Source organism: Aplidium turbinatum, chromosome 14 (assembly GCF_918807975.1).
Source record: "Aplidium turbinatum chromosome 14, kaAplTurb1.1, whole genome shotgun sequence".
Classification (NCBI taxonomy): Eukaryota; Metazoa; Chordata; class Ascidiacea; order Aplousobranchia; family Polyclinidae; genus Aplidium; species Aplidium turbinatum.
Genome location: NC_137485.1, coordinates 4,338,387 through 4,360,736, shown reverse-complemented (window position 1 = coordinate 4,360,736; position 22,350 = coordinate 4,338,387). Strand labels below are relative to the sequence as shown.

The following is a 22,350-nucleotide window of genomic DNA, read 5'->3' as shown; positions in this document are numbered from 1 at the left end:
GAAATAATTCTGTTTGAATAAGTTTTACAGAATGCTAATTCTGGATTAAAACTAACATAATATTGTACACTTTCTTAAAAATAACAAAGTATTACCAAATCAAATTACAGTTGATCCATACGACGTTAGAGCAATGGCAAACTAAATAAGCTTAACTACTTTCAGTTAAATATTGATTTGACAAGGCAAAAGCCACGTTACCATGTTATTGTGACAAGACTATTGCAGTGTGATCTTTTCTAACTATGCCTGCATTTCCGGTGCAAACATCTGTCACAAAATGATGAATTAAAACTTTTAGACCAACTGAGTTGCTCTAGACATGAATGTTGGCAAACTTCCAGAAATCAGCAATTAATAACTAATAGCTTTTGAAGTTGGTAATTATTCTGCAAATAATTTTGTGGTGTTGATAAAGCAGTTTCCTTTGCGATACCGTACTTTTGACGATTTGTTTTAAACAAAGTTCGAGCGTTTTTTTTTTTATTACAGAAAGGGAGATTGTATTACATTAAAGGTATATCATCAAGATTATCAAACAAAAAGTTGACATATTGAAAATCTTTTGCTCTTATTTTTTTTTTTGTTCAACCCTGACTCTGAGATTCATTCCTCATTCGAACTCAGCCGCCGATAAAGGTGGTGGTGCGTCTCGTCTGTTTTCACACAGGATTTTGAATTAATTATCAACTTAATCACACACATTCAAGAATGTATTCACAACTTTGGGATGCCTTTGGTGTTCAGGAACAGAACACAAATTGTATAAAACATTTGATTCTACGTTTGTAGACGTGGAATCAATGTAAAAATGACGGATTTGGCTTTGTCAGAGACACATGTGCATCTTGCGCGCAGCCGTCTATATACAATCAAAGGTTTTAAATAAAAACATGAAAAAATAGCCTAGCAATAGCTAGGCAACAATTGTGCTACAACAATCAGCACCAAAAAGACTTGAAAGTAAATTGATATAAAGTCACACATTGGCAGAGGCTTATACTGTATTACCCATGCGCAGTCCAAGCTGGTTGTAATTAGACACTTTATTCGTTTATTGGTTGAGTTTTAACAGAAGGTTTGTAATATGTTTCCATAAATCAGTTGATAATTTTTTTCATTTTATTTTTATTACCTTGATATAATTTTCTTGATTGAAAGACCTATGAGCTCCACCATTATTTCTTGCACACAAAATTTATCATGAATATTTTGAGATACACAAAATTAATGTTGACCTACCGGGACACTGTATGCTGCCAAACGCACGCCTATCATTGTTTGCAAAGTTCATCTTGACTAATCTATACACGTTTGCAAGCAACATTTTTCACAGACTTGTTTGTTTATTGCAAGTATTTCCTGAGCTCTTTTTTCTGAAATGAATTTTATTTCTGGATTCATATTACAATGAACAAACCAAGTCACGTAAGAAAGATGAATTTTTAGGTAGAAAAAAAGTGTTTGTAGATTCGCAAGTGTAAAACATAAATCTGCCTTGCCACAAGAGATAAAATTGTAAACGCTTGTTTTTGGTATAACGTTTACGTAGCAGTTCTATAGTAACAAAACTACCAAATAACGACAACTTATTGATATTTCGCAGAAATAACATAAGCTAACCGAAATCCTTACATTTCACATGTTTGTTCATAAGTTGATACGCTTGTTTCCTGTTCCTTTCATGCTATCTTTTAGTTCAGAGTAAAGACTATGGCAATTACTTGCATTGTTGTTTTGCAATGGAACAAGCAATTATCGCTGCTGCTCGCAGCGTCTATTGCTTTGCCTTGGAGATATGCGGAGTTGTGTATGTTTTGACAACGTGGTATTTGCGTAAAAATTCTCAATAAATAGCTTGCAATTTGAGGATAGGGTTTGACAGGTCCTTTGAATGGTAATTATTGTTTTTTTTGTCTAAAACAATAAACAAAGAAAGAATTTTCTGAATAAGAAATAGTTGGATTTTTTTACATAGCATGACGTAGCCATGGACCCTTCTATTCCGTATTGTACAAGAGAACTTTGTACCATACCGACAGCGGAAGTCTATGCTGTTCAGTCAGCCGGTCAGTCAAGTCAGCGACTAGCAAAGTCGCCATCACAGATATTGTACAAAGCGTTGTACACGACGGCTGGTTGTTGGTTGCCGTTTGGTTGCACGTTTGAATTGTCTCGTGATGACGAGCGTATTTCGTTGTACGTGGGATCCTGGTTCGAGTCCGCAACAGCGTATTCGTTTCCAGTTTGGCGGCTTGACTCGTAGTCATCGACAACGTGACGCTGTTGTTCGATTCCATCAGATTGTTTCTCGTTGCTTTGTTTTCTAGATTAAACATAATTATTACAATAATAATAATAATACATTAAAAATTGAATGATGCTGTTCACCAGGCATTAAATTAAATAATATGAGATGTTCTACTGGTGCAAATTAAGCTAAACTATCACAAGATGTATACAATGACAATATGCTTTAATTCCGACGTTTCGTCAATCAAACACGACTGACTTCTTCAGGTGGTCACTACCTGGTCTAGCCCCATGAAGAAGTCAGTCGTGTCTGATTGACGAAACGTCGGAATAAAAGCAGATTGTCACTTTATACATCTTGTGATAGTTTAGCTTAATTTGCACCAGTAGAACATCTCAAATTATTTAATAATACATTAAGTTCATGCTGGGTGGTTTTATAAGAGCAACATTCGTTTTCATCACAGATATGCATTGATTTCAGCACTTTATAAACCTCTATCATCACAGCGCTGAACACATCAAGCGCTATCGACAAGTTAGAAAATTTAGTTTGCAATATTTTTAATATTTATGTTTATTGATGGTATAAGTTATTTACGACTATCGAGTCCCTTGTTGCATTACGTTATTGCAGAACCTGGAACAAGATCATTTCTACTTAATTAGTTGGCTCCACCTGCTGGACAAGTATTTTATTTATTAAATTGAGTTTCGCTTTTAGCAGCACGATCGTTGGTTGTTTCATAAATCTAGATACTAACGACCTGTTTTACCCTAATGCTGTTAGTTTGCCTACACAAACCACCACAGCAAACTCGCAGCATCAAGCTAAAGCAAATCCTTTGTACCTACACTGGTGACATCATTTTATAACTTTCAACTACTTAAGAAAAATACAAAACCGTATAGTTTAAAAGTCTTGTGTCTCTCTAATAAAATACAAGAAAGATGTAACACTCACTGCAGTTTTAATCGGTTATATAATGTACATATACGGTTATACGGTATATACTGTACATGGTTTGCTTTACTGAACAGGAGGAATATGACGGCCAAACATGCTGCAATCTGAGAATAAACATTTTTCCCGACGGAAGTTACAAAATAAAACGTTACCTGAGCTTGAACCAAAGAAATACAATCAAAGCTAGACAGGAAAACATCATGACGGAAAGTAATGCTATGACAGCAACCAAAAGAAGAGATTCTTCATTTTTGCTTTTGTCTGAATATTACCGTTTCATTATATTAAAAATAAATGTTATGTAATTACAATACATTATTGTTATTGCTATTTCATAACGACAAGTTTCCCGTTGGTTTGAACACAATCTGTCTCAAACGAGAGAGCTAAACTTGAGTTTCTCATGACATGCAGTATACTGTAGAAGCATATCAGCAACAAGAAATTTTATAAAATCTTTCAAGAATCCCTGTGCAGCAACAGTAGCATTAAAAGAGAGATATAGGGGTATTTTTAGATCCGAGCCAGGGGTAATTTTAGGTGCAGGTAATTGTCTTACTAAGGGGTGAACTTGAACAAACCACCTCGCATTATTTGGCCATACTGTTTTTTTTAAAGTGACTTGATTTCCAGTCCAAAGATTTTCTTGATGGCCGACCTCATTATTCTTTTGACACCCCTGTGCAAAAACCTTACTCCACACCGTATCACATCGTGCTTTGGAATGAACAAAAGTAAGCATGAAAAACAATGCTCAACTTTTTGTGTCGATCTGCTTTTATTACTTGTTTTTGCGTCTGTTCAAACGACTTGCTGTTGTCATCTGCTTGTTTTGCCAACTATTTTCACAAATGTTTTTACATTTTAAAATACAGCAGGCCTATGTGTTGCTTTAAAGATGCAGTTAATGGTTTTTGTAGATGAACACAAAGCACAAGTCCTAAAAAACATCCAAGGCAATCCTACGTAATTCGGGTAATGATTTAATCCCATTGTTTAGAGTCGTCGGTATGGAGTTTCCACCAACTTTTTATATACCATATATTTCCTTTTCATAAACTTTGCTAGTCTTGTTGTATTCTCGCAGCTTTTATACACTCACCTATACGCTACCTTTCCATCTTTTTTTGATTCATTCTGTTTTGTTTTTGGAAATTTGCCTTTCACGTCATCTCTAACTAAATTATTGAACATTTTACCTATATAAATCTTCTTTAGTTCTTGACACATAATCCTATCACAACTTACTTCTTTTATCTTATATTCCGTGTAGACTTCTTGAGTTTATTTCCATTCTCACTACTTTTTTCTCGTCTCATTATTCCATTTTTACTCATTATTTTGAAAGAAAAGAACACTATTTTCATTCTAGGGACTTTCAAATGATCCTAACTAAATTCACACAAATAGAGCTATAGCTATAATCAAATTCACACAATTTACAATTTATAGGAACATATACATTTTCAACCGTTTTAAACTAATCAAAACTTAATTGTTTACATGATTTTTCCTGTTGAAGCCGCCCGGCTAATAATACCACTTTTTTTTAGTCTCTGGTTTGATTAAGCAAGGTTTGCTGTACTGAAGACGATTTGCATTGGAAAGTATAAAAATTATAACATTTTCAAAAACATTAAGCCATTTTCATTTACCTGCAGTGGATATCATCTTACTGTTTTTGCAGTAAGCAAACATGTACGTCAACTGAAAGCTTGTGTACTCGATTTTACCCGACCTCTTATATGTTGTTGGGTTTGTATATAACGTAACTGTGGATGCTCTTTGATTGAGATATTTGAGACCATCTCCAGAGCAATATGTTTGGTTGATGACGCCAATGCATTGAGACGGTGTGGCAAGTGACACGGAATCTTTTAGAAATGCAAATTTTTGACACAAAACCTTTTTTCCATATTGCAAATTTGGCGTTCCTGTAGGGGAATGCGGTAATGGTTTTTCTGCAAACAAATTATAAGTTATAAACGATTATCAACAAATACATTATTAAACTTGGGTGTACGGATATGCCGTTTTCTTGTGAATAATTTATAGTACTTCCAGAGATTTGACAAAGTTGTCCCGCTCATTTATTCTATAGATGTCAGTTCGACACCCACTGAAGCCACACAGCTGTGTCATGGCAAGACCTTCAACGACATAAAATGCTTAAAGGCAAGCAACCTTGTAAGTGCTTTCCCTTACTTTTCGTTTTTGGCAAAATATAAAATATTATGGCAAAATATATGTAAATGTGCTGGCTGTATAGATGAGTGGTGAGAGCCCTGGTTCATCGTTCATAAAGCCGCAAGTTTGACACCGCTCAAGAACATGTAACATGGTGATAACATGGTAACAACATGGTGTATTTTCATAAAGCACTGTATTCATCGTAGAATGTGCTGCTCCTCAGCGCTTGACATGAACAAAGCGGACAGTCTCAGTGTGGCCGCATGGAGGCGCAATTGAGTACATTACTTCGATTAAAATTTTATCTTTGATCGCAATTAGATATACAGAAATATTGTTTCTGTTTACCTTGGATTATAATTAACCTACTTTTAACTCTTAGTAAGCGTTTGAAGTTGTTCAGTCACCATTGATTCGATTACAAGCCATCGAATGCAGCAGTGATTGCTGATTGGAACACATTACCTGGAGAACTTATATTTGATACAAGTCTGATGTTCGAAACATCCAAAAAATATACTCACGATTAGGCAGAAGAATAACGTCATTTTTTGCATATCTATATAATGAATGGAATTTTAAAATCAGCATAAATTCAGAGCTTTTCATATCAGGCCCGAATGACCAAGAAAAGTTTTGAGCGCCCACGTCCTTGTTTTCTTTCGGCAAACACTGGATCAACCCAAAAGAGCCAATCACCTTGCCACTTGTACATTGTGACGTGACAGTGTCCACTTGTAATGATCCTGAGTGCAAAATGGTCTCGTCACTTCTTTGTTTCATTAACACAAATTCCGTCAAAATGATTTAGTGAGAAGCCTATAGGGTTTAATAGAGCATACGATGAGCTGTAGGCTGCAGCAACTTAACTTTAACGACTAACTACATAGCTATCAGCTTATTCTACAATAGAGCTATCTCGTTGATAACAATCTAAAATCTTCTTTCATAAAACGCCATAATTCCAGAATAAGAAACAATTGATAGAAAATTTAGTATTTTTGACTTTTAATTGTTCGACATTTTTGTTAGCAACAAGTAGGCTATGGACATGGTCAACTTTTTGAAAATGTTATCTCATTTAACAAATTAGAGTTATTTGAGAAGCCGTTCGTTAAAGTCCTTCAAGAATTTTCAATATCATTTCACCAGTAGAACTATTCGACATTTAATTGACTGCCTTTCGGTAATATCCCATTAAACTACGTCATTTTTTTATTTTTTTTTATTTGCAGTCAGACTCAAAGTCCATAGAATTCAAATTTTTAACAGTAATCACACAAAATATCAGACTAACACAACATCAAGCAGGCTACATCAAACAACGTACAATAGGATGGCTCGTTTTTAAACTTTTTTTTTAAATTCTCTCAGGGTAGTGGGGAAATGGTGCCAATGAGTGAAAAAACAATCATGACAAAGTTTGAGATTCGTAACAAATTGTCTTCAGCCTCCTCATGGAACCCAAAAATCGAAAAATGGGATGAAAAACGCAATTGTTTCAAAAATATTTTTAGTTTGGGTAGATACAATATTGTTTAGATATATCTAATTAATTTAAAAAAAAAATTGAAGTCATTTGAACTATTCCTTCAGCTTCCTCAGAGCTTCTGGCTGAAAATTTCGCATTTTTGTTTGTGGTTACATAACTACAAACTTCGTCAGTGACGTAAATTCAAATGAAAGACGTAACTTTTTCCTACCAAATTAACCCAATTTCATTAAAAAATGACGCAACAGCTCAGGGCAGGTCTATAAAGAGAAATACAATGACGTTTTACAGTTGGCAAAATGTCTAACGCAATTATATATTACGTAACCACCCACAAAAATGCGAAATTTTCAGCTAAATGGAAATTTTTAGAAGCTACGAGGAAGCTGAAGGAATAGTTCAAATAACTTCAATTTTTTTTCTTAGGTTAATTAGATATATCTAAACAATATTGTATCTACCCAAACTAAAATTATTTTTGAAAAAATTGCGTTTTTGACCACATTTTTCGGTTTTTGGGCCCCATGAGGAGGCTGAAGACAATTTGTTAGGAATCTCAAATTTTTTCATGAGCGTTTTTTCACTCATTGGCACCATTTCCACACTACTCCGAGAGAATTCAAAAAAAAAGGTTCAAAAACGAGCCACCTTAACGTAAAAAATACTAAGCTACTTTATTAAAATAAGACCAATAATTCAAATTACAATAAATTGCGTGAACGCTATAGCTTATGATATAAAATACCGTTACTTTCTTACCTAGTAAAACAGCAACTGAAATGATTTTGTTCTGCATCTTCTTGAATTTTAGTTTAAACTATGGGGTACTTTGTGCGATGGGGTACTTTTACCTTTTTACCATGACTGTCGATTCTATATCCAAAGTAGACTTCCTGGTAATCTCGTGCGCTTAGTGTAAAAACGAACATCTACGCATTAACCCGTAAAATCAGAACAGTGGCTTGAAAAGTAAAAAGATATTTACTGATTTTGTTACTTGAATATGCACTGATTAAAGTTTTAACAGTTTGTTTTGTTTCTTTAGAATATTTTCTATTACAGATTACCACATTTGTGTTCACTAGACGTTAAAAAGTTTTTGCCTTTTCTTACTTTCTTACAGCAAAGCATTTACTGCATATTTATTATTGAATTTAGCAGAACTCAAATAAATGATAAATTAGTTTTAAGACACTTACTGTTATAGTTATATTTATTGTCGCTCTACAACAGATAAGGTCTTAACGACAGGACTCATTTTTAGTTTTATATTAGATTTAGGCCTATGCGATGTCATCACATTATTACCCGACTTATTTTCACTGCGTTATGGTAAAAAGAACTCAATCGCTAGCGTTTTGTAAATTTTTCGGTTTGACCAAAACTGGAATCGTTTTCAAATTTACTAGCACTTTGAGCCAATAGCGAAACCACTCGGCCACTGAGCTGGTTTCTACGACACTTAGCTGAGATATAAATCATCACATTGCAACAGTTTTGGGCACTTTGAAAATACTGCGCGGTAGACTGATGTTACTTAACGTTAACACAACGTTTTAAAACTCACCTTGAACGCAGCAGGAAACTGGAGCATACCGGAAACGATGGTGAATAGGTTGAGAAACCATCCGTTTATACGTTACTTTAAAGATAACTGATGTTGAAACGATGCAACAAGAATTTAATGTAACAAAGATTAACTTGAATCATAGTCTTGACTTGATTTGAAAGCAGTGGCGTAACTACACGTGTACGTCAGAGGAAGGGGGGTAAGGAGGGGGGCGTATCGAGAACAGACAGACCCACTGATTGTCATTTTCATGCATGTGCATTGTGCAGTGTTTATTTACGATGTATATAGAAACCATGGAACATCATTGATGTATTTCGTTTGTGTCAAATAATAGTTTGCTCGTTTTCAGTTTCGTTTCTGAATCTGGACCAGCATTACGAAACTCCAATATCATTTGCCATGATATAGCAGGGGTCTGGAAAAAGGTAGAAGCGATAAACCTCGAACGTAAAAGTGTGTTTGAGAGAATAAAATGTTTTACTCGACAGCCTACGAGGATTTCACATGGAGAAATTTTAAAATTGAAGTAAATATGAAAAAAAACTCAACAATTGGTGTCTGCGAGAAACAATAAAATATATCGGCCTATAAAAAAAAGGCAAAAAAACTTGATAATAACTGCTGTGCGTTATGAAGAGTGTTGATAGGCACCGTAAGAGAAAGAACTCTAGATAAATTGCATTCAGATTGCAATGCTTGTTGCATCATGAATGGTATCGTATTAGTTTTAATAGCCAATTAAATCAAGGTTCTTGATGACGAATATGTGCTAGATGTGATACAGACGTTGGCAATCTTAGTCTTCCAAATTTCTCAAGGTCCTTATTTGGGTTACTTTTATCCAACTACAAAAACATTGAAAAGATTCTATCAAACACCTCAACTGCACTTGTAGCTTGCACAAACATAGTCTTCAAATAAGTTTGCAAGAAGCACGGATTATAAACACTGTAAAAACAAATAAAAGGATCAATTTGAAAACATTTAACAGGGCAAAATGAAACACAAGAAACACTTCACTATTTAACTTATTATTTACAGTGCCTAAAACATGATTGTTGCTACGAATGTGATACTTTTTGAATGTGACACTTTACAAATGTGATACTATACGGATGTGACACTTTAAGAATGTGATACTATACGAATGTGTCACTTTTCGTATGTGACACTATACAAATGTGGCATTTATTATTTACACAGACGACACAAAAACAGTTTTACAACAAAAGCGTGAGGATACTGGCCACTGCAATTTTATCCGATTTGCACGCTTTTATCATAATGATAAGTATGCTTTTATCATAATGATATACTACCTAATATTCACTATACTTATTTGAAAAAAAAGACCTATGTAGGCTAAGCTGATTTTCATGTAGCATTGACGTACGTACTCGAATCGTTGACAGTGTTTTTTTGCTGAAAAATGCTTTAAATGAAACCATAAATTTGGATGCTTAACAATAGCCTACATAATTTTCTAAAATTTCATTTTCAAAGGTTTACTTCGCATTAGAAATATTTTATATCTCATTCTTTTGAACAAATAATACTTGATAATGGCTACATACAGTGGCGTACGCAGGGGGGGGCCATTGGGCCATGCCCCCCCCCTTAAAATTTTTTGTAGTTAACGACGTAGATTAAGGCATTTAATATGTTTTGCTTTGCTCTGTCAAAGCAATTACTGTAACAATGTTGTTTTATAGACTAGGCCAATACGAAATACATGGGGGGGGGGGGTTACAACTCCACTTTGGCACGCGTGTGACGTTACGATATTGAGAATGATGCTTTCAGTCACTTTATGCTTGGGAATGATGCTTTCAGTCTAAAAAAAAACTTGCCTAATTTTAAACAAAACTGCATTAAAAGAGCGAGTTTTGCCAATACCAAACATTCAAACATAGCCAGGAATTAACAACAAGAAAACATAGAGACTTAGCTTTATTTCCGAAAAATGCCAAAGAAAACATGATCTTATCCTTTTGCTATGCCACCTGACAGCGCCATTTTACAGGAATATTTATACCCACGTTTTTGTTGAAAATGCTCTAAGAATGCACCAAATTCAAAGTAAGTTTTCAAAATTTTCTGGGGGAGGGCCCCCAGACCCCTCGCTTCTGGAGGTCGTCTTAAGAGATAACGCCGACGGGCTTCGCCCGCCGGTGGTCAAACCCCCCCCTTTCAAAATCCCTGGCTACGCTACTCTCAATGCCCCCCCCCCCCTTGAGAAAATACTGCGTACGCCACTGGCTACATATGTAAAGAAATAACTTAACTTCTGCGATGGATACAGCGCCATATAAAAACAAACATTATTCTTATTATTAAGCTGAAATACAATATTAATCACTTTGAATAAACGACGCGTCAGGGCATCGAAAGTTTAAACGACCCACTGTTTGAAAAACACCGGTTGGTCAAACTGCAAATTCTTAGAATTGGAGTCAAAAGTCAATTTGCAGATTCTTCACGTGAATGATAAAGTATCTATAACCTCTCAAATACATGTAGCTCCACACAAAGTGATAATTACATGATTTTTAACTCTTTCTTATTTGTTCAAAGAAACGTCTAATAAACATTATTAACTGCAGACAATGGCCAATGTTTCGATTGTTTTGCATATTGTTGCTTGTTGCATTTTGCTACATTTTACAGAACGGATGATGATGATGAACATTCATATTGCACGTCTTCGTCATAGCACATGACTGGGGAACTATGTTTCGACAGCTAGTAAGTGCAATTAGCTATTACCACGGAGAACTCATAACATCAGGCTAAAACAGGTCGTTAATATCTAAATTGTGAAATGTTCATATTGTTTGGAAACAATCTACTATATTTTCAAATGATCATAAACTATTTTTTTGTCGTCATCGATGGCCATGGAGTGTATATTTTGCTCATCTTCAGCCATGTCTGCTACAGCGTATGGATTTTCATCAACACGTTTTTCTGTACTCGAACTGTGTTGCGAGTTGTACGACACGTTTGGAAGAGAATTATGTTGAGTAGCATGCTCCTTGTCCTTGATTCTAAAAATGTCATGGAGTTAAAAAAATATGTGTGTATTTGCTATTTTATGAACAATATTACTGTATGTTGCAACGGAAGTAATTGAAAAAAAGCTTACATTTTAACTTCCTGCAATCTTACAAAAAATACTGCAATATCAGTCATGTAGAAGGTTGGCTGCAGCTGTAAAAGACTTTAAACTGCACACCTGAACATGCATACACACTTGAACACACCTACACACACCTACAACTAGAAGCTACACACCTGAACATGTTCTTTGAACTGAACATGCGTAATATATTAGATACATTAGATACGTATAGGCCACTGCATGCAACAAAGCTACAACTTCTGTAACTACCACAGGTTCCCACTCAGTTGAAACATTCGAAAAAATTCAATCAATACAGAAAACTAAACGGAATGAAACGAAACTAGGAGTCGTTTTTATAATCGCAATTCCAAATCTAATGTTATGAGCGTGGCTGTTGCTTTGCAATCTGTTTGTGCGTTTTTTATGTTTGAGGAAGCCTCGATGGCAGAGCATTATTTACTACTCTATTGGTTGTACGTTATCCTCCTTATAGGGCTGTTGAGAGGATAATTCGAGCTCAGTGCCATTAAAAATCGTGGGCTCTAAATGAAGACATTTCTGGGAAAAATGCTAAACATCCTATGAGTACGCGGTGGTTTTGTCAAGTTTCGAGTCCCTTGGAAGGGCCCGCCAAACCATCCCAGGTCAAAGACCAAAAGTATTCCCTGTATCCCCTCTGTCAACGCTTCTGCCACCTTACCTTAGTTTCATGAAAAGAATTGCAATAACAACCAGACAAGCCACTAAAAGAACGGACAGAATAGAAGCGACAATGGCGGTTGAAGCTTGTGTGGACTGAATGCTACGATTGGTGGACTCTGAAACAAAGTATACGAGGTAATAAAGTATTTTAAAACAAAGTATTTTGAAATGATTATTCTAAAAGAAAGCACTTTCAAAAACCATTGTGCATTGTTCGGTATATATGGATAGGTATAAAAAAGCAAACTGGTATAAAAAAGCAAACTCTCTCCCGAAACTACATATGGATAGGTTACTAAAACAATGAAAACTATTAATAACTTACTACAAAAAGTGCTCAATGTTAAGCAAAAAAGCAAAGCAGAGCGAATTAAATCAAATACCGTATTTACTTGATTGTAAGCCGTGGCTTATAAAGTTTTTTTTTTCATCATGTTTACGGCTTAAATTCAAGGGCGGCTTACAATCAAAGGCGGCTTACATTTTTTCTTTTTTCTTTTTGCCTCGTTCCTTGTCGACTTTGCCATAGATGTTTTGCGGTACTGCGTTGTCTGATGCCGACAATTGTGAAGTTGTGACGTGCATTTTAAATTGTCACATGCATTTATGACGTGCATTCGAAAAAAAAGGAGTTGTCAGTTTTATTTATGGTACTTAACAGTAAACAGTTTCAGCTTTGCGTGTAAACAGTACATTTGCGGCTTACATACAAGGGCGGCTTACATTAAATTTTTAACACTATCACATGCGGCTTACAATCAAGGCGGCTTACAATCAAGCGCGGCTTACAATCAAGTAAATACGGTATAAAAAAACAGAGAGAGACTGTTCACCAGGCATTTGGTAATAAAATTAATTTGCGTTCTTCTGGTGACTATTTACTAGGTTACCTCGTGATGTTAAAGATGATAACTAGCTTTTTTTCCGACGTTTCGTCAGTCAGCACGACTGACTTTATCAAGGTGGCTAAAACAGGTTAATACAACCTGTTCAGCAACGATGGCACAACACAAAAACATACTGATAAAATGAGTAAAGTAAAGCAGCAAGAATCAGAATTAAAACACGCAACAAGATACCTAGAGGTTAAACTAAATGCAGTGAATGCCTAAAACGGGAAGTAGCCTACTGGTTTTAGGCATTCACTGCATTTAGTTTAACCTCTAGGTATCTTGTTGCGTGTTTTAATTCTGATTCTTGCTGCTTTACTTTACTCATTTTATCAGTATGTTTTTGTGTTGTGCCATCGTTGCTGAACAGGTTGTATTAACCTGTTTTAGCCACCTTGATAAAGTCAGTCGTGCTGACTGACGAAACGTCGGAAAAAAAGCTAGTTATCATCTTTAACATCACGAGGTAACCTAGTAAATAGTCACCAGAAGAACGCAAATTAATTTTATTATTAAATACGGTATAGTAATGACTGTATTTGATTTAGATAGGTTACTATTAACCCTATGTGTAGCGACAAGAGGTTTTATGAGGACGCCCCACTCTAGCAGTGAAATATTTCATAAAAAAAAATATGCTAGAAATGTGAAATTTCGACTTTTAATTTTTGTTCTTTTTAAATTTTCTAAACCTAAACTGGTAATTTTTCTACCTTTCTGCCCTTCACAATGAGTATTTCGTCTCAGGTGGCACGACATTTTCGTGCAATGTTAGTTATATATATGTTAATGTTAGTGCAATATAAATGTTGGTGAAATTACTTTGAAATGTAAAAACAAGCAAAAATGGCTCATATTTATGAGAAAAAGTAATTTTTTGTTTAGTTTAGCATTACTTTATGTTGTAATTCAAAAAATGTTCAATTTTGAAGCTATTTTCGGAAAATAAAAATAAAAACAGACTTTCCGACGTTTTTTCATCTCAAACAATTTATTACATAAATTTGTTGGGTAAAAATTTAATTTCTATACGCACAATACACATAGCTAAAACCGCAATTGCTAAGGTAACAGGGATCAGTTGTCAGTAGATGTTACAGAAAATATATTTCGCACTTATTCAGTGCATCGTCAGTTCTGATAAAGGGCAGTTAAAACCTACAAGTAATGTTTTAAACAATATTACAGTGACGCAATAATGTCAAAACATTTGTTTTTTTTGACGTTATTGCGTCACTGTAATGTTGTTTAAAACATTACCTGTAGGTTTTAACTGCCCTTTATCAGAACTGACGATGCACTGAATAAGTGCGAAATATATTTTCTGTAACATCTACTGACAACTGATCCCTGTTACCTTAGCAATTGAGGTTTTAGCTTTCTAGATATGGAACAGGGATCGTTTCAGAATAAGACTAGGTCAGAAAGCGAGGCAGACTCCGACGCAGCTCAGCATCAGCCAAGAGCAGTTAGCTACACAATACACATAGCTATTATCTTGAAAAATATTTTGGCTCTGTGATTTTCATAGCTCGCGTTACTAGCGATTAATTAGCACGGGGCTAAGATAGCCCGTGACGTGCTTTCCGAGAACAAAAACAGCTCCTATTTAGATAAGGTAAGCGTCAATCCAATTTCAAGATGGTGTCAACTGTTGAATTCAGGAGTTTAACTATGCTAACGTTTTGGTTAAAGTCTTACCTTGATTGGTATTCTGATGGGAGACATTACCCAGCTAACATTGAAGTGAGGATTTTATTCTTTTCATCAACAAACTAACAGCTATTTTACGAAAATGGTTCGTATCGAGATGATAACAGACTATCTTGAATAAACCATCCCTCAAACCTGTTAAATTAAAACAACTTTTCTCCAAAGCCATTTTAAAACGCAAGTTATGTAAACGTCTACATTGTAGACCAAACTGTTAAAGTGCCTTGATAAGAGTGATTACATACATAGAAGGCTAAATTATTTAGATTGCAAAATTACCGAGGTTACCTGTGGTCTGCCCGACTCTCGAACCATTGAAATGGGTTAAGTTGAACGTAGAGGTCGATACGGCGGTTTTCACAGGAGTTGCTGTAGCTACAGAAATTAAACGTTTTGAAATGAAAAAATGACATTCAATTTCGTAAAGCGACTTATGGTATAAATTCAAAAAAATTTTAGAACATTTTTATTTATTATTTCACAACTGCAACTTATTTCAAACAATATGTATTTTAATAGAACCTTTTTCATTAAAACAAAAAACTCAAACAAAATTGTTTATTATAACAGTTTAAAAATTATTTTCTAAAATTTAAATAGATTAAGATTTTAATGCAGGAGAGGTTATGTTAGGTCAAAAATACGTTGCCATATGGCAACAAGGGGAATGAAAGAGTTAAGATTTTTATGCACGTTCCACCTAATGACTTACTTGGTAATATTTGATTTGAAGGGCAAGCAACGATAACATAGATAAAATCTAAATTTGTAAACTCGTTTCTATTTTCTGTTGTATTCATTGACAAGGTTGCAGGTTGCATGAAGGTGTTAGATGACACAGTTGGACAATATCTACTTTCAAGCTCTGCCATGCAACCTGCATTGATTGAGTTCTGTTGTGGTTTATACTTGAAACATGTGGAAGGATCATCCTCATCAATCTCATCTCCTTGATACTGATTACCTGGAAACAAATAAAATAAATTAGAAACACAAATTTAAAACATGAGTAGTTTGCCCCAATAAATCAGATCGATAATAGAGCGGATAAAAATGGCAAAAAAAAATTTTTTTTCTCAAGTTTAATCAGCTAAACATGGTAAAAATTGTCAATATATCACCAAAACACAATGTAAAAAATTGAAGAGGTTTGAACAAGCTTTTGATATCCCCCTGCGACATACAAATTCAGGCACTCATACATAAAAGGATTGCATGGCAGTTTTTTTTTCGAATTTAACTCGCTATGTAGACATGTAGCTATGTAGACAAAAAAATATATATATATGTAAACATGGCAATAGGTTCGAATATACCACCAAATACAATGAAAATGTGTGTATTTAAGAGTTTTGAATTCACCCTCTTTCAGCATAATTAATTTTAAAGTGACTTGGCGGATAGACCACCCCGTGGTTCCAAAAGGTAAACGCCTATTAACATTCACCATCAGATGGACGAGTATAGACTCACAAGCTTAAACTTTATATGACAGGATTGACATTTGGCCCACTCGCAAAGTCACTTCCTATTAATTTATGCGCTCAAGCATACAAAGACCGCGAGCAATATAATAAACAGTTACAAATTGAAGTGAGTAAAGTCACGTTTAGACTCAAATGTTTGTATCACTGACGGGAAGCAGTTCGGGCACGAATGACGCCGTTTCGATATTTCAGTCTACAAACTGCTTTAGATGCGTCGGTAACCAGCTTCACGAGCCTTTCAACAGCCTGCATGTCACATGGAAATTAAAAAAAAACAAAACAGTTGGAGTCACATCTATCATGATGAATTGCCGGAGCTCTGCATCCGTCATTGTTTTAATTACAGAAGGCTCCGTGATAGGAAGATCTGTCCATTTAATCAGTTCGAAGTATTCCACTGCATCAAAATTAAGCTTTGCGGGAATTTTGATTTTTCGTATTTTTGCGCTGAGTTTTGCAGCTCTAGCTTTCATCACTCTACGCAGGCCTAGTTCTCGAATATGTGGTCGATGGTCAGTTATCATAGCCAAAATTATATTTTTCGGATGAGCAAAGTATGAGTTGCGGTGTATATCTGGGTCAATAATCTTCTTGTGGTTCTGACTAAGATATCGTGATCTGGTTAATATGTCGAGCTCCATCTTTGCAAGATGAGTGTGATTTTATTGCAAACCACATTGGAGCATAAACACGGATAATCAACATATAACCAATGCTTGCATTTTCTCAGACGGATTGTTATCGCTGACATATAATCAGTAGCGTATTTAGGGGAGAGGATAAAGGGCGATGCCCCTAATGATCAGATAAAATTTTTTTAAAAAATACAAATTTTGCAAAAAAAAAAAAAGTAGCTCGAGGCAGAATTGCTTGGATCATTCATCTTAGAGCGCGCGCGAGGTGGGGGGTATACTTTTTGCAATGTAATTTTTCAATAATATTCTGAGTTTCCAAATCAACTTCTAATTTAATCTTGATTACATTAAGTTAAAAATATTTAATTAAGCAAGCAATCACTAGTATACACTGCATACAGTGGCGAGAGTATACGAAAGTAAACTAATATTCTTCCAGGTTACCAAGCCGCTTTCTAAGCTCCTACAAGGACCTACACATACGTTGAATTCTGCAATGATGAATGTTAGAAGCTGCGCAATTGTGTTGCGAGACCTAAGGGGCAATAATAGACTTTTTCAACAACTTTTCGGCAAGGAAAATGAAGGGGTGTACCAGCAAACATCTATAGAATTTGCCCATGATACAAGAGAAGGATCCCCGCAAATTTACAAATGTCAGCAATTATGAGGCAGCAATTTGTTAAAACAAACTTAATGTTCAAAGCAAAAAAGCCATCACAATGAACATCTACCGAAGTATACTAATTTACAGTACTTAGATAAGCACTGAAAATTAATAGACGGTATTGTTATTAATATCAATTCAATATGATTTCAGTGATTATAATACAATGTAATACAGTAGCGTATCCAATTAATTAGCGACGACCTTTTAAAGTACACGTTAATTTGAACAGAAATAAGAATTTATCAAAAGTCTCAGTCATTTTAAAAGATTTCACCACCGGTTACAGGACCATCTTTGCTTTTTTTTTTTTTTGTCTCACAACAATCACTCAAGTTTCAAATCATCATCTCAACCAACGCTTCAAGACAACTTTCTACTTTCACTTTACTACGCTGAAGAGATCGGAAGATCGAAACACTGGCCTTTGTCCTTAGTTACTTTTCGTAATGTCTTTTTAGACATTCTTTTTGAGTCAATAATACTTTTAAAGAAATAAAAAAGAGTCAAAAGACATGTAAATTTCACTCTGTGTGGAGCTACATGTACTTGAGAGGTTAACTGTTATTTTTTTACTCACTTGTTGGCAAGGCTTGCTCAGTTTTTGGCGAAGAAATCTAAATGCTCTGGAGAGCACCTAGACAACAACATCGACCTAACATTCCAGCTAAAACTGCGGAGATCTATTTCAAACGAACAGTTTGTCTTTCTTTTCTAGATAATTGCATGGCAAAACTTCACGAGAGATTCAATGAGCACTGCTCGCTAGCTTTTAAAGTCAGCACATTTCTGCCTTCATTGATTCATGAAGATGAGGACTGCCCGATCGACGAGATTTTCGACTTCTACCATGAAATTGCTGGATGTTGAACTAAGCAATTGCTTTGCAGCTACTATTGTATTGCAAAGATGGAGAGCGAATTGGCTTGCAGTTTCTGTGGATAAGCGACCTGCGATTCTTGTGGATTATCTCAAGCTGCTGAACAACTCGGCACTTATCCGATTATCCATAAATTACTTGGAATCTTTTCTACGCTTCCAGTTACAACTGCCTCCAATGAGCGATGTTTCAGTTTACTAAAGCCCCTGAAAAATTATTACCGCACGACCATGACTGAGCCACTTTTGGATGGTCTAGCTCAGATGTATTTAAACAAGGATATTGTACTCGAGTATGATGCAGTCATTGATATATTTGCCAAGCACAGCTATCGTATTAAACTGTAAATTATCATTGCGAATCGCCGAGAATGTTCAAAAGGTATTCGAGGTCGGAAGGACTAACTTATTGTTGATATTCTGAAGTGTTTGATATCTTTTGTTGGTTCATTGATTGGAACAGTAACTTACTTCTGTGGATTCTCTCTTGATTTTGAACCCACTTTATCTAACGGTACTCTAACGGTTTCAGCTAACCCCTCCCCCCGGTTCTGACGCATCATATGACATTTTGGTATACTTTTTCCCCTATTTAAAGGTCTATAATAGCAAGTCTAATTTTAACCGAAGTAGAAAAGATTTGAACCAATTAACAGTCATTTTCACCAAATTTGAGCTTTCTTTGTACTACCGTTGAGACTATCCCGTGTGTAGGTTACTACCCCAGACCCACATTGGCCTCCAGTCGTCGAGTCAGCCGCTACGCGGCTGACTGACACGATGTCTTGGCCTCCCCCTAACAAACTTTCTAAATACGCCACTGCATATAATCAAAGGGTTCTTTTTCTTCTTGCTTATGAGGCAGCAATTCAGGTAACATCTCCCATTTGTTGCAACCAGAGCAGTGTCTTCATATCAGGGTCTATTAGCTGTAGTCAGTCATCGTGAGTGATTCAAGCATCCAGGGCATCGCCAGATCAATGCTATATTTACCAGTGCAGTCAAACTGGTACGCTGAATGGTGAAGATTGATGAAGGGAAGCACCAAGTAGGCTAATAATAAAACTAGGCCAGCGCCCTGCAGGGTTACCATTACTAGTATAAGTTAACTGTCTTTTAATCTGTAAGAAGCGTAGATAACACTTTGTCGAATCTGCAGTTCCAGCAAACAAATTCCAAACAGTGTTGGGCGCGATAACTCATTTTTCAGTTAAGCGATAACGATAATAATCGATAAACGAAAAATGCCTAAAGCGATAACGATAAACGATAAATTATCGCCGATAATGTCCGATAACGATAATTTTTTTTTCTTCATTAGCGCTGCCCCATCCCATTCAGCACGAACTGTTTTCATCAACATGACGAAAAATCGAACATAATATACTGTAAGTAAAGGGACAAAACTTTTTGTAAGTTATGCATGAATAGAATCGCAACAGCGGCAGTGGGTATCCAATCTTTAACCTCTTGATCCAGAATCAAACCACTGAGGTAACCGCCGTGCTTATAATTATACCTTCAGATACCAGTTGGATGCTTTTATCAATTGAGTTACACTGCCGCTTACGTGCAGCAGGCAAAATAATTAAATCAAATAAAAATACCATAAAAAATTCCAAACTTTGTATTTTGCTTTCTGCAGGGCTGTTTACAGCAATGTCAGCAATAATTAAAAAAATTCCAAAAAACGCAAAATGCTTGAAATTTATCAGTAAACTTAAGCGGTATTGGTAGTAAAAATGTGCATACTGTGAAGTCCATCAAGCTTGTCAAATTAGTCGTGACTGTTTTAGAACAATAACATAATTATCGTAATTTACTGATAATTACAGATAATTTTTTTTGTTTTCTTTGTGAACACTATCATTAAAGCAATGGCAGAACGCTGAGTTGTTGAGATAAGAATTACAATATAGGCACTGTATTAGTGGGAATAAAAATATTTGATTGAAAAAGGCTATGTCGCATAGGTAAATGAGAAAAGTTATACTGTATTTAGCATAATTTTACCACGCAACTCGATGCGCCTATTGTCATGCAAAAACTACTAGCCTACAAGTTGCAAAAAATGTGATGTCGGTCTGCATGTCAAATGCTTCAAGCAATATCATATTCCGCAATGACCTGTTTCAGTGATGTTGTGTTACTTTGAATTGTTGCATGCATTTCATTGCATTGCAATTTGCAACTCTAAAAATTATTGTGTTGTCAGGGCCGTCGCTGCAGGGGGGCGTGCCCCCTTTCCTGACAACGACCTGTTCACACACACTTCAGGCACTGAAGAAGAACTGGTTTCAACTTTAGTTTCATGAACTAGGTGGCTAGTAAAAATATTACTTTTCATGTTCTTTCCACTTGTGTACGTTGATCCGAAATAAAATTTATCGGCGATTATCGGCGATAATCAAATATTGCTATTGGCGATAACGATAAACGATAACTGAAAAAATAATTGAGCGATAACGATAAGCGATAAAAGTTTATCGCCGATAATTATCGCCGGTAAATTATCGCCGATAATGCCCGTCACGGCCAAAAATTGTACTATAAAGCTTCTTTTATATCTAAAATTCTTTTGAAGAATCAAACGCTGCATCAGCTAAACAATCAGCATTGCAGACTGCTGAGATATACAAACACGTGTTTTAGCCAAGGTGATAAAACGGCCAATTGTATCTGTTTAAAAACAAGTCGCTTATTATAGCATCATAAAATGCATAAGTGAGACACACAGTGTCTATGGTTTTGAACAATTTTGTGGGAGACTTTCTCGAACCCGATATTAGGGAAATAAAAAACCTTGCGGGGAAGGCGATCAAAAAATTGTCAAAACCAAAATTTTTTTGCATGTTTGTTATTATGGCTATTTGCACCTTTTTGACATACCAGATAAAAAAAAATTGGATTTTTTTATCCACCTTTAGCGTTTATCCATTGGATAAACGCCGTGCAAACAAAGGACTGGATCAAGTAACGCTAATTTAACTCGCAGGGTGTGCGTTTGAGCAACCAATACTCCATTCACTGGTACTTAGTTTTAAGCAACGCTAATGCTAGATCTGGGACTTGAATGTTTGGGAAAAAAGATTTGGGAGATTTTAAAGATTAGGATTTAGGGATTGGGAAAATATTCTTCAAAATACCCATTAGGCCTACTAAAGTGTTTAATTCTCTAGTATCTTTTTCCCGATGTAAATCCTCCAATCAATAAAAGTCTCCTACAAGTCAGCAGTAAGTTGTAAACTGAGCAACTGGCAGTTGAAAAAGTTGCAATTTAGCTAGCAACGTTTCAGCAAGTGGATAAAATTGGCAAATGATGAAACTGAGCAAGTAACAACTGAGCAAGCCGAAACTTGGCATGTCACAAGTCAGCAATTCAGTTTAGTAAGCGATGACCAAGCAAGTTGGAACTGAACAAGTAAATCTCATTTGCTGACTTGACAATAACTGAAATATATACTTGCTGAGTTGTCACACCCCGAGAATTTCAATCTACTTTGTTGTTTCATGAATTGCCGCTCAACGAACTGCAGTTTGAATAAATAGCTGTCGTTTAGAGTAACTGTAATTTTACCAACTGTTATTCTACTAGTCGTCCTATTAAGATTTGCTAGGGGTTTGACTTACCGTCTGGCAGAGTGATGACATCATTGCCTTGATAGTTTAAAAGGTAGTCAAGGTTTATAATGAGCAAAAAATCACTTTCTGTCGGTGTTGCAATTTTCCAATCACAGGTCATGATTCTTGGCTCTCTTCCTCCTTCATCCTCTGGAAA

The 22,350-nt window shown here is 35.6% G+C and overlaps 2 protein-coding genes across 2 annotated transcripts; both read right to left on the bottom strand.

The window, feature by feature from the left end:
• Nucleotides 1-1,410: 1,410 nt before the first annotated feature.
• On the bottom strand, nucleotides 1,411-6,125 carry LOC145782817 (uncharacterized). Its single transcript, XM_082594584.1, has 4 exons — nucleotides 6,059-6,125; nucleotides 4,876-5,181; nucleotides 3,373-3,481; nucleotides 1,411-2,326 (listed from the first exon to the last, which is right to left on the bottom strand). Exons 1-4 carry the CDS (start codon nucleotides 6,123-6,125, stop codon nucleotides 2,080-2,082), a joined length of 729 nt encoding a protein of 242 aa, XP_082450710.1. The 3' UTR covers nucleotides 1,411-2,079.
• A 4,582-nt stretch (nucleotides 6,126-10,707) lies between these two features.
• Nucleotides 10,708-22,350, bottom strand: LOC145783398 (uncharacterized). Its single transcript, XM_082595258.1, has 5 exons — nucleotides 22,203-22,350; nucleotides 15,617-15,868; nucleotides 15,193-15,279; nucleotides 12,300-12,417; nucleotides 10,708-11,522 (listed from the first exon to the last, which is right to left on the bottom strand). Exons 1-5 carry the CDS (start codon nucleotides 22,312-22,314, stop codon nucleotides 11,324-11,326), a joined length of 768 nt encoding a protein of 255 aa, XP_082451384.1. The 5' UTR covers nucleotides 22,315-22,350; the 3' UTR covers nucleotides 10,708-11,323.

What these genes read in the sequence shown, in the direction of transcription:
- LOC145783398 (XM_082595258.1), bottom strand. Translation starts at nt 22,314, where the DNA reads ATGACCTGTGATTGGAAAATTGCAACACCGACAGAAAGTGATTTTTTG. An exon ending in TGTCATCACTCTGCCAGACG is followed by an intron (nt 15,869 to 22,202) that starts GTAAGTCAAACC and finishes ATTTGTTTCCAG; the next exon opens with GTAATCAGTATCAAGGAGAT. An exon ending in GAGAGTCGGGCAGACCACAG is followed by an intron (nt 12,418 to 15,192) that starts GTAACCTCGGTA and finishes ACTTTGTTTCAG; the next exon opens with AGTCCACCAATCGTAGCATT.
- LOC145782817 (XM_082594584.1), bottom strand. Translation starts at nt 6,125, where the DNA reads ATGTACAAGTGGCAAGGTGATTGGCTCTTTTGGGTTGATCCAGTGTTT. An exon ending in TGCCGAAAGAAAACAAGGAC is followed by an intron (nt 5,182 to 6,058) that starts GTGGGCGCTCAA and finishes ATTTGTTTGCAG; the next exon opens with AAAAACCATTACCGCATTCC. An exon ending in TTTCTTTGGTTCAAGCTCAG is followed by an intron (nt 2,327 to 3,372) that starts GTAACGTTTTAT and finishes TGTTTAATCTAG; the next exon opens with AAAACAAAGCAACGAGAAAC.